The sequence below is a fragment of the Megalobrama amblycephala genome, linkage group LG23, assembly GCF_018812025.1.
Source record: "Megalobrama amblycephala isolate DHTTF-2021 linkage group LG23, ASM1881202v1, whole genome shotgun sequence".
In the NCBI taxonomy this organism is placed as follows: Eukaryota; Metazoa; Chordata; class Actinopteri; order Cypriniformes; family Xenocyprididae; genus Megalobrama; species Megalobrama amblycephala.
In genome coordinates this window covers 2,812,085-2,825,488 of record NC_063066.1, presented here as the reverse complement: position 1 = coordinate 2,825,488, position 13,404 = coordinate 2,812,085, and the positions used below count along the sequence as shown (strand labels likewise).

The window sequence follows — 13,404 nt, the reverse complement described above, 5'->3', positions numbered from 1 at the left end:
GCACCACGGTTCATCTGAAATCTGACGACGCATCTATAATATGGTTTGTTGAAAATAACAATGCTTAAAACGGACAGACGGAGTCAGGCTAGTGTATGTTTCTGTGATGATCAAAAAACGTGGACAAAGCAGTCAGTCTTTGTAAACTTTGTTCAATAGGTGTGCAATATGACCAGTCATTTACACCTGGGTGTTGAGCTCGCAGGTGAGATCTGAACAGCAAACGTTGCTATCTTTGTTTAAACTAAACTCATTTAAGCTTTGCAAATTTAAACTTTGAAGCGTAAGACACGAAAGAGGCGAAAGATTTGTGTGTTCACTCATCCGAAGCGCGCACACAGAAAGCTGCGTCTCAGATATTGAGTTTTCTTTCAAATCTTGCGTTTGAACGGACAAATTCACACAGAAATTATGTCAACATGCCCATACTGGTGCGTATGCTAGCAAACATAGTAGGCAAACAGTTGAGAAAGACAACGCACGTGTTCAGTATCAGTATATTGGATCCGTGCATTATGTCTTAAAGTGACAGCAGCCTAATATTCCTGCTGTCTGTATGTGTTTTTAATGTTAATCTAACAACAAAAGACAAGGAAATAACTTATTGCTCTTGAGAATGGCTTTTACAACTGCAATAATGATCAATAATCTTTGTACAGTAAAGATAATATGCATATTTAATGTCTATATCTGAAAACTACTGTTATACACCTGAAAAACATGAAAAGCATTGCTTATTTTATTTTAATCTTTTCTCTATTGCATTTATTTGTGCTGTTGTTTGTAGTTTGATTATTTGTTCTTATTTTCTTCATTTTTATTTGACTGTGGTCTGAACATAGCACATACCGAACCGTACCGAAACGAACCCTGAGTGATTTGAACCATTACACCCCTAGTGGACTGCAAATAGATTGCACCAGTGCTCAGACAGATTCATGAAAGGAGTTAAAACGACCTCTGATGAACGTGATTACCAGTCAGCTTTGGTTGATAACGACAATGAAAATGACGTACCTTAATCCGTACAGCACGGTGCCGTCGGGGTGCAGGCGTATCATTCGGTTCTTGACCGTCACTCCGTGAACGAAGGATTTCTTATCGTTGAGGAAGTAGGTGTCGGGCACCCACAGCTGGTCAGCGACGCGGTTATCCAAGGTTAGATTCAGAGGGATCTCAGAGTAAGACAAGCGCTTGTCTCGCCAAGCTTGCTGGAAATACATGGTCAGGGTGTAGTCCTAAAAATAAGAGGAAAATTAGGATCATTAGGAACAATGAAAAACTCCCTGCAGTTGGGTTTTAACTTGATGTTTACACAGTTTCCAGGTTAAAAGTATATAGGCATCTACCTTACACTATCAAGAGGCAACCAACACTACAATATTTTTGTATGTTTACATCAATATTTAATATTAATAAGACTGACATTAATATTTCAAACCACACTGTAAAGTGGAAACCTGTGAATGTTACTTTAAGGAGCTTTTCCCACCTGATCTAATCCTTTAGTTTAGTTTTCTCTGTTTATTTATGGTATACACAATGCCGTTCAAACGTTTGGGGTCATAAAGGGGACCTATTATGCGTCTTTAACAAGATGTAATATAAGTCAGAATGTGTCTGTGAAGTTTCAGCTCAAAATCCCCCACAGATCATTTATTATAGCTTGTCAAATTTGCCCCTATTTGGGTGTGAGCAAAAACACGCCGTTTTTGTGTGTGTCCCTTTAAATGCAAATGAGCTGCTGCTCCCCGCCCCCTTTCCAGAAGAGGGCGGAGCTTTAACAGCTCAACAACAACAAAGCTGGAGAATCTCACGTAGCCAAAATGAGGAAAGTGTTCAGCCTTACATTGTTCAAACCGGAGTCGACACTGATGGAGAGACTCAGGAAGAAGTTACAACTTTTAGACGTTTCTGAATGGTTAGTGGAGTTGATTCAACTCATCGACTAGCATGTGCCGTCATGTTCATCTTTTGTGCAAATCCAGCGTTGAATTTGTGAAGCAGTCCGGCGTAAAATGACGGCATGTCAACAACAATCTACTATGGCCCCGCCCCCTTTGTTGCGTGTTCTCATGGGCGGGGTTTATGTAAATTTTAGGGTTTGTGATGTCACTAACCCGGGAAGAAGCTCGTTGTAGTCCCTACCAGCCATTTGTTGTAGAAAATATCTCCTTTGCATTGAACTTTGAGCGTCGTAACTTTGCAGATGTTGTTTATGATCAAACAGCAACACACTAACTAAAGTTAAAAAAGTGAAATCATAATCAACCATCCCTTTAATGACCCCAAACCTTTTCACAGCAGTGTAATTTTTATTTGAATTAATGAATTTAGATGTTACCACATGATGCATATTATAACGTTTTTAAGTCTCATCAAGTTGCTTATAAAGTAATAACTTCAAAAATACAGCATATTTATTGTCTATTTCATTAGTTACTACTAACTGTTTTTATTAGCAGTCGCCTTCTTTCAGATCATTAGTCAAGAAATCCTCAGTAAACACCGCAGATGGTGGCAGGCACGCAGATGCACCTTTTAATTTAACCCAGCTGAGTGCTCGCTGAAACCGCCTCGGTCACAAATCACTCTGTGCTTCAAGTCATTACAAGTTCATTCCGATTCGGATGCGACCGAAAGTGATGATGTCCGAGTGCGAGTTGTTTACTCTGTAATTAGCCCATCCATTTCCACCAGTTTGACACATTCAGGACGATTTTTTGACTGGCTGCTATTGTGATAGGCTGGCATTAATGGATTGACACGGTAATCAGCCAATCACCAGTTCAGTTTCACACACTATTTGAGCTTATATTTTGTAACGTTAATTCTCATCTGAGCTGTTTTTGAGCAGGCACTTTTCCCGTGCCTCCTGGGATAAAATGCCCCTGATTTTATCTTTGGTTTGTTTTTGGGAGTGCTTTGGATGTGGTTATCAGCGTGGCCAGAGGATGAGGGGGCAGTGGGCTGGCTGAACGGTGGCAGGCAGTTTCTAGCCCCATATTTATCTCTCCGTGCTTCTCCAGCAGTGACCTGTGAGGGAACTCTTAAAACCGGCAATCGTCTGCTGCCAAAAATAACCAGCACACTTGATAAAGTTATTCTCAGGCATTAAAGGACAAACCTCCCTCTGATTCAAAAGCCGCTGGAAGAACCAGCTGTGACTCACACTGTCCTGCATGTGCACATTCAACCGGCCACTTCAGCATGAGCAAACACACGCTAAACACACCTGCACACACATGCACGCCCCAATTCTCCATTACATATCCTGTACACAAGAATAGTACCACTACTGCACTACTACTAGTTTTTGCACAACATTTCTGTTCAATTATTTAAAGAGGACCAATTTATATCAGTTTCTGAACTCCCTGAAACGCCTCCATTGTACTCTTGAGTTTTCTTCACAATATTCCTCATTTAAATAATTCATGCGCAGAATAAAGGGGCGGGGCCTGGTTGAGTATGAGGAAAATAATCAACATTCAAGTTCTAGGAGAGCCCAAAAACAACATCAAGAGTTTTAAAAAGATCATAATGTGGTCATAATATGATAAGAAAATCCAAATTAAAGATATGACTACATAAAAATTGTAATGAGCATGCAGATGGTCCATGAGCTCGACTCTCATAATTCCCTCCGATCTCTAGCATCTGTCATTATGTATAGAGTAGGTTAAAGATGGTGCTGATCATCTACGCTGCAGGTTTCCCTCAGGAGAAGCGGCTGATGCCTTGGGCGACAGTCACTTTAGCCTCCTCAAACTCTTAAGGAGATAGTTCACCCATAAATGACAATTCTGTCATCTTTTACTCGCTCTCATGTGCTTCCCAACCCATTAGACTTTCTTTCTTGTGTGGAACATAAAAGATGATATTTTGAGAAATGTGGTTTCAAAGGGTCAAAAACTGGTTACTAACTTTTGTGTTCCTCATGCAGAAGAAAAAAGGTCATGCAGTTTTGAACTGACATGAAGGATGGGCAAATGATTGCAGAATGTTCATCCGTTTTTAATTAAAATCCTGTTCGCCACGTCTCCTTACAGAGATATGTTAAAATGCATTATTCATGCTTATGTCTTTTCAAACCGGTTTCACTGCGTTTTATTCAACCATAAATGCCCTGCAAAGTGGACTTTAGAGGGTGTTCCGCCATCTTCAGTGAGAATTCAATGCCATAGGGAATAAGGGAACATCGAGACATTACTTCACAAGAAGTGGAGAGGGAAATTTACACAACAGTAATTGCACATCATTCCAGCACTTGAAGTTTGACTAGAATAAACACAGTAAAAATGATCTGAGGCTTCAGCATTTTCATTGAGTTTAATTAGTCCCAGGTGTGGTTTGTACACGGTTGTTTGCGGGTATAAAGTGTGCCAGATGTGACAGTTACAATGCAACTATTGTGATTACAGTTATATAAGATGAAATACACATCCAATATAACAAAATTATGTTTATTTTCATATTAAACCCTGCAAGAGACACGTATCACTCAGTTTAGCATTCAGAAATGACAATTTATATTAAGTACATTAATAATAAATTAATATTTCAATAAATACACACTGATGCTCAAAATAATTAATTGGTTTGAGTAGGACAAACTTAAATTAAACAAATTAGTTCAGTCAAATCAACTTTTATGAGTATTTAGCACTTTCTTTTTCTTTCAAGTTCACAGAACTGATATATTTTAAGTATATTGAGTTTTATGAACTTATTTCTTTTCATTTAGACAAACTTAAGTTTAACAGAAACTGGGCTGGGATTTCTATTTCTATGCTTTGCACATGCTAAAATTAAGTGTAATGTATAATGTTTTTGTGCAAGATTAATGTTTTGTTATGCAATATTTCACATCTTGTGAAGTCAAACGATAATTTTGTGTGAGGTAAAAACCATAAAGTCACTAAAAATAGGGATGCATGATATATCGGCCACCATATCGGTATTGGCTGATATATGTTCATTATTATGTTATTATTATTGGCCCGATAAGAAAATTTGGCCGATAAATAATTTCCTTCAGCTGAGACACTTTAGATGCGCACTGTCCACCATTTTGGTTTTGAATTGCTTGAAATACGATTGAAATCACTTCAAAAAGGAAAATACAGTGCAACGAACAGCAAAGTCTGTCATATAGACTACATAAAATTATAATGTGCACATTATAATTGTGTGCTTGAGACATGGCTTTTAATGGTAAGAGTTTTGTTTTTGTAATCAGGCTCTCAAAAATTATATAAAAATGTAGTTTTAGATTTATCGGCCAATATATCGGTTATCGGCTTTCAAATATAAAGAATTATCGGTTATCAGTTGAAATTTTCATATCGGTGCATCCCTAACTAAAAATCATCTCCTCCACCACAGACCTCAAATCTCATTCATATTTAGTAAATGCATTTCAAGTATTTACCCAAATATGAAATATATCGGTTATCGGCTTTCAAATATAAAGAATTATCGTTATCGGTTGAAATTTTCATATCGGTGCATCCCTAACTAAAAATCATCTCCTCCACCACAGACCTCAAATCTCATTCATATTTGGTAAATGCATTTCAAGTATTTACCCAAATATGAAATATATCGGTTATCGGCTTTCAAATATAAAGAATTATCGGTTATCGGTATTGGCCGAAATTTTCATATCGGTGCATCCCTCACTAAAAATCATCTCCTCCACCACAGACCTCAAATCTCATTCATATTTGGTAAATGCATTTCAAGTATTTACCCAAATATGAAATATATCAGTTATCGGCTTTCAAATATAAAGAATTATCGTTATCGGTTGAAATTTTCATATCGGTGCATCCCTAACTAAAAATCATCTCCTCCACCACAGACCTCAAATCTCATTCATATTTGGTAAATGCATTTCAAGTATTTACCCAAATATGAAATATATCGGTTATCGGCTTTCAAATATAAAGAATTATCGTTATCGGTTGAAATGTTCATATCGGTGCATCCCTAACTAAAAATCATCTCCTCCACCACAGACCTCAAATCTCATTCATATTTGGTAAATGCATTTCAAGTATTTACCCAAATATGAAATATATCAGTTATCGGCTTTCAAATATAAAGAATTATCGTTATCGGTTGAAATTTTCATGTCGGTGCATCCCTAACTAAAAATCATCTCCTCCACCACAGACCTCAAATCTCATTCATATTTGGTAAATGCATTTCAAGTATTTACCCAAATATGAAATATATCGGTTATCGGCTTTCAAATATAAAGAATTATCGGTTATCGGTATTGGCCGAAATTTTCATATCGGTGCATCCCTCACTAAAAATCATCTCCTCCACCACAGACCTCAAATCTCATTCATATTTGGTAAATGCATTTCATGTATTTCATGGATATGCACATATTCAAATCGCATGAATGAGGTAAATTTAAACATTAACTGTCACTGTAAGAAAAAAAGCAACATGAACATTCTGCTAAAAATCTCCTTTGTGTTCCATAGAAGGAAGATCATTCATGTTTGAAACAGCATGAGGATAAATTATCAGCAGAAATATTTTATTTTTGGATGAACTATCTCCCTTTAAGAAAGAATGAGATTTGTGCTATGCATGAGGAAATGTTTTGATGATATTTATGCCTAATGGTATTCCGCCATTCTGAGCTCTTTCATCCTATAGTGTTCCAGTTGAGTAATGAAGTACAATGAAACAGGAGTGCGCATAGCATATGTTAGAGTATTACGGTTATCAATCATAAAGAAGAAAAACTGGAGAAAAATGGGAAAAACTTTCTGTAGATTAACATTTTGGGGAAAGAGGTTAAATATACATTTTTCCGAGTGAAGTGTGGATGCCAGGGTAGAGAATGTGGAACACCTGGGCTTGGAACTTTCCTCTTGGCTTCAGTGCCAAATGTGAGCATAATTACTATGGTCACAGATGGTAGCAGATGCCTCTTTGGGCTCTGTTTACTCTTCTTTGACATCAATAGATCTCAAACCGAGATGCAAACACACAGCTTCTGTGAGCTCACATGCAACCGTGTGGATTTTTCCCACTCTGCTAATAGAATCATGCATGAAAATAGAGGTGCAGTGGGTATTTTGAGACGTTAACATTAAAATCTGTTGTTGCTTTTTTTTCCAACTAATTATTTCATATGGTGAAATTTTAAAGCATCTAGCTACTCTTTTCTAATCAATTACAATGCAATAGGATCTGACGCTTTCAAGTCTTAGAAAGCATCGTAAAGGAAAGGTGTGACCATTAAATTACTCAAAATGTATTCTTTTGTGTTCCACAGTTGAATGAGGTGAGTATAAGATGACAGAATATTAATATTTGAGTGAACAATCTCTGCAAGAGCAAAAAAGCCTCTGTTGCGCTGTTTAATCATCGTTAACAGAGCTGAAATTTGCAAGTGCAAATTAATTTAATCAAGGACGTCTCTAAATCTGCAGCATAAATGTACTAATTAAGGGCGCATTGGTTATGAATTCTTTATGTGACATGAAAAATCGTCAACTAAAGAAGTCTCAGACACAAGAAAAAGCTGTCTTTGTATTCAATAAAACTATTCTAAAGGGATGGTTGATTATGATTTCACTTTTTTAACTTTAGTTAGTGTGTAATGTTGCTGTTTGAGCATAAACAACATCTGTAAAGTTACGACACTCAAAGTTCAATGCAAAGAGAGATATTTTCTACAACAATTGGCTGGTAGGGACTACAACGAGCTTCTTCCCGGGTTGGTGACATCACAAACCCTAAAATGTACATAACCCCGCCCCTGAGAACACACAACAAAGGGGGCGGGGCCATGTTGGGCTGCTTTAGAGAAGAGGAAGAGTTGTTGTAGTAGAGTGTTGTTGTCATGCCGTCATTTTACGCCGGACTGCTTCACAAACGAGGGTCAATTCAACACAAAAGATTAACATGACGGCACATGCTAGTGGATGAGTTGAATCAACTCCACAGCAACTACATAAAATTATCCACTAACCATTCAGAAACGTCTAAAAGTTGTTAAGATTCTCCAGCTTTGTTGTTGTTGAGCTGTTAAAGCTCCGCCCTCTTCTGGAAAGGGGGCGGGGAGCAGCAGCTCATTTGCATTTAAAGGGACACGCACAAAAACGGCGTGTTTTTGCTCACACCCAAATAGGGGCAAATTTGCCAAGCTATAATAAATGATCTGTGGGGGATTTTGAGCTGAAACTTCACAGACACATTCTGGAGACACCAGAGACTGACTTACCCCTTTAAAGTCATTGAAACAGGATCTGTCTTAACAGTTTTACTCTCATTGCAACTGACCGACTTCCTTCCATTGGCTCGCACAACATTTAAAAACACCAAACCAGGGCTCAACAATAAGAATAAAAAATAAAACTTTGTTCTGGTTAGATCAGTGAAAAATACTGGGAGAGCATGTAAAAAACAAAAAGTATAAACGACTGGGCAAGCAGAAAAAAAAAAAATCCTTATTGTTGATCACTGCCATAGCATTATTTACAGCAGAGCACTGCAAATCTGCGAAACAACCTTATGTAAGATAAAGTGAGGCATGCCAGCTCTTCAGATGGATACCCAGATCGATAGATCATATTGAGATTGTGACAGAATGACACAACGTCATTTGTCGGGTCTCTCCCACTGAGCTGACACTGACGCAGAGGCTGCTGGGAGTTCTCCATTAAGCCTGTCACAACCCAAATCCAACACTCATCACGTTCAGGAGACATCCATCTACACTGCACTGAACCCACTTAAAAAAAAAATTATGCAAAATTAACATCAAGCAAAACATGATTCACTTTTTTCCAGGCATTGAAATAAACGTCATTTTCCAAGAATATGGTGGGGCTAGAAAGGTTTTCTTTTTCCACACAAATAGTCAGTGAAAGGAGGTGAAAAGTTTGAGACGTGTAAAATCATAATGTGCAGTTTTTACAGTTTTTAACAAATATAATGAGCATTTCATTTCCAGCACGTGCTGTAAGCGGTCGACCAATCACAGCAGACTGGGCCATCTGACCAATCAGAGTAGAGTAGATCAAACAGAACCAAAGTCCCTTTAAAGGATTAGTTCACTTTCAAATAAAACTTTCCTGATAATTTACTCACCCCCATGTCATCCATGATGTTCATGTCTTTCTTTCTTCTGTATGTCCTACGCCTTCCCTATTCTACTTATGGAAAAAAAAGGAACTGGCTCTGCGTTTGTTCCGTAAGTAGAACAGGGAAGGTGCAGGAAGTACAGCGTAAACTTTTTGAAGAATACGAAAGTGCGGTTTTGGTGGAAGTGTGTGCAAGGCGATCATTTGTTTATATAAAGCATATACATTTACATTTTTTTTTTTAGAAAATGAGCGATGGTTTCTCTAGATAAGACTCTTATTCCTCGTCTGGTATCGTTTAAAGCTCTTTGAAGCTGCACTGAAACTGTAATTTTGACCTTCAACCATTTGGTGCCCATTGAAGTCCACTATAAGAAGAATAATCCTGGAATGTTTTCATCAAAAACCTTCATTTCTTTTCAACTGAAGAAAGAAAGACATGAACATCTTGGATGACATGGGGGTGAGTAAATTATCAGGAAAATTTTATTTGAAAGTGAACTAATCCTTTAACACAAGTCATTTCACTCGGTGGCTTCCATCTCTTTGAAAGGGGAAACATCAAATTCTCGAAAACTGTTCGCCAAGCTTTCGAATCAATTTCATATTTGAAATCACCAATGAAATCTGACAACAACAAATCTCTCATAAATTTTGTTTATAAATGCTCAAATCATGGCAAAAAATTGTATTTTTCAGGCTGGGTCAAGCTAATGTGCATGCTCAGTCCTAAATGCGCGTCTGACTGTTTCTATAGGAACCGGAGCTTCTAACGGCCACTGCAGTGATGCGTGACTTTACCAATCGCCGATTGGCTCTTATTTTGAAGGCGGGACTTATTCCGCCATATTGCGCGTTGCACTTTCTCCCATTCAAACACTTTATCCCATTTAAAACAATACGAGTGATGCGTCTTGTGTTATTCTAGAGTCTTTGATCACAACAGAGTCATCTGACCAATCAATTATTCGACATTTTTGTCTTACAATTCCTTGCATAACAGGGTGGAATTGTCAACTTTGATGAATGCTTTTAACACTAAATTTATTAAATATGTTAATTATGTTAAATACAATTACCATCATTCTGTAAACAGGATGCAAACCATGCAATGTTTTGGGATGTCACGATTTTAATGAAAGTTACATGTTTTGCAATGCATGTGATGACAGGGTTGAGCACAAAATGTTTGTGTTTAAATCTAGCTGCTTTTCATTTCATGTTATATAACATATCTAAAAGTTCTCACAACAAAAACATGGGATTTGTGCCTCTAATGCTTTGAATAAGTCATGCGGCACCAAAGTGTTTCTGTTCGTCCCTATTTGTGGAAAGCGGCAAATGAGAGCGTAAAGAGATTGTGATGGGAAACGCTGATAACAGGGCACTTAACATCACCACTGCCATAGTTTCACTGTCTCTCCCAATAAGAGAAACACCAACGCAGTCGCCGTGGACTTGGGAGACTTCATTAATTGGTCATGACAACGAAACCATCCGAATGACTGGTTAAGCACAAGCCTCTAAATATTGGAGGTTGTAAGAAAGATGGACTTAAGATCCAGTGGTCATACCCGGGGTGCTGATAGCATGACTGGCCCGATTAGCCTTTATTCCCAACGGAGCGTTTTCTACAGCTACTTAAACACGTTTGATTTAACAGCCTAACACCCCATCACAGGATGATATATTAACAGATTACACAAGCGAAATCTGTCACATTAACTTCACTTAATCTAAGCTCATAACTGCAAGTGCCGTGATGAGGATGCTGATGACATGTTTGGAGATAAACGTTTGATGTCGAAGACGTGATTAAGTGGCAAAGTTTATTGCAATGTCAGACAGACTCCAAATGCCAGGTGTTTCAAATTAATCTACAACCGAGCGCCTCTTTGCAGAATTAGTTTGGAAATCAGAGTTTAATGTTGTTATTTGATTAAACTTTGTTCTGAAAACATCTTATGGTTGACTTTTTCCACATAAGGGGTAATGAACAGTCAGCTGATCGCCGCATATAACTTGACCTGACGCAAAACATTATTCTGCTTATTGCACGGCTACTCACAGTCACGTTAATTCAATTAACGGATATTAATTGATACATGGAAATTATTAACATTTGAGAAGAATATTAACATGAAGCAATCACAGCTCATTCAAAAACAGATTTGAACAAATGTTTATTGTATTGTGCTGTGCAAATAAAACTGAATAATTAATGATTATTTTGAGATTAGATAATATTTTAACCCTTTCTTGATACTAGTCTTAAGAAAAATGCCTATATATTTTATACATATTCTTAACATCAAAAAACCTTGAAAATAATGGAGAAAGCATAATTCAGCAAAAGAATAGTGTTACAGTTATAGTTCACCCAAAAATTATAATTCTGTCATCATTTACTCACTTTCATATTGTTCAAACCCTTCAGATGTTCGTTCATCTTTAAAAGACGAATTAAGATATTTTTAATGAATTCTGAGAGATTTCGGTCCGTCCATTGAATCTCTTGGGGTGTGAATCTTTTGGTACCTCACGATTCGATTCAAATCAATTCTTGAGTCACGATTCGATTAAAAATTGATTCTCGATTTTTGAATCAAATTTCGATTTGATACATATACATAGATTTGATTCTAGTTTACTATTTTATGTTACTTTTTCTATTTGACTGCGGTAGACAGTTTAATATGTCTTGAAGAAAAAATCCCTTTGAATTAAAGGGGTAGTTCACCCAAAAATTAAAATAATGTCATTAATTACTCACCCTCATGTTGTTCCACACCCTTCGTTAATCTTCGGAACACAAATTAAGATATTTTTGATGAAATCTGATGGCCCTGCATAGACAACAATGACATTTCCTCTCTCAAGATCCATTAATGTACTAAAAACATATTTAAATCAGTACAGTGTTTTAATATTAATATTATAAGGCCATGAGAATATTTTTGGTGCGCCAAAAAAAACCCCAAAATAACGACTTTTTAAAAATATCTAGTGATTGCCGATATCAAAATGAAGCATCGGAGCTTTACGAATCGAATCAGTGGTTCGGAGCGCCAAAGTCACATGATTTCAGCAGTTTGGCGGTTTGACACGCGATCCGAATCACTGATTCGACACAAAAGATTCATAACGCTCCGAATCTTCCTGAAGCAGTGTTTTGAAATCGGCCCATATAGATATTGTTGAAAAGTCATTATTTTGTTTTTTTGGCACACAAAAAGTATTCTCATCACTTTATAATATTAATATTGAACCACTGTACTCACATGAACTGATTTAAATATGTCTTTAGTACATTAATGGATCTTGAAAGAGGAAATGTCAGTGCTGGCTATGCAGGCTTCACTGAGCCATCGGATTTCAACAAAACTATCTTAATTTGTGTTCTGATGATTAATGAAGGACTAGAGGACGACATGGGGGTGAGCAATAAATGACATTATTTTAATTTTTGGGTGAACTAACCCTTTAAATGTGAACCTTGAAATGTATTTTGTTTTTCTTCTCATTTTAGTCAACCTAATACATTATTATTATTATTATTATTAAGCTGACTGCAATCATTACACACGTGACTGGCAGTCTTCTGTAATAAATCAAGGCAGGCAATTTTATTTTATTTTTGATATTAAAAATAGGAACAAAAAAGCTAATTAGTACAGTACAGTAGCCTAGGTTTGTTTACCATGTAGCCAGAAATGCTACAAAAATTGAATAATCAAATGTAAAAATAAAACACTGTATGAATTAAATATAAATTGAATCATATTAAAGATACAAAAGTGTTTCAGTCAAAGCAGTGAGTTATTTTTTTTTAATTAACATTAATAAAACAGACGGAGCAGTTTATGAGGCTGCTGTCCCTTTAAGAATGAATGCACGGATCTAATATACTGTTACACATCTGATTTTCTCCTAACTGTTTACATTTGCGTTTGACATAACAGACTGTTTACACATGAATACTCCACACTGTGTGCATTTTGACATAATTGTGTGTGTATTTGACCATGCAAGCGCAATAAGCTGTGAGAGAGAACTGAATTCGGGATCGGAACCGCGAACGGTGCTCACGCTGACGGACGCACAGCCAAAGCTCGAGCACCATTCCATTTTGTGGCTTATTGTGGTTAATAACACAACGTGTCAATGACTTTAAGTAGTACTGCAAAGTTAAAGAAGTGTAACACTTCAGAAAATCGATATTTGAAATATGTGAATTGATGCGAATCGGTAGAAGATAGAATCACGATTCATGTGAATCGATTTT

The 13,404-nt window shown here is 36.9% G+C and overlaps 1 protein-coding gene across 3 annotated transcripts in view; it reads right to left on the bottom strand.

Moving 5' to 3' along the window:
• The window catches only part of gabrb2a (gamma-aminobutyric acid type A receptor subunit beta2a), a 56,462-nt gene that overhangs the window by 35,079 nt on the left and 7,979 nt on the right, over nucleotides 1-13,404 (bottom strand). For all 3 annotated transcript variants that reach the window (XM_048176936.1, XM_048176935.1, XM_048176934.1), the window contains exon 4: nucleotides 1,018-1,238. In XM_048176936.1, coding sequence (XP_048032893.1) covers nucleotides 1,018-1,238 — 221 coding nt within the window. The remainder of the gene's footprint in view (nucleotides 1-1,017; nucleotides 1,239-13,404) is intronic.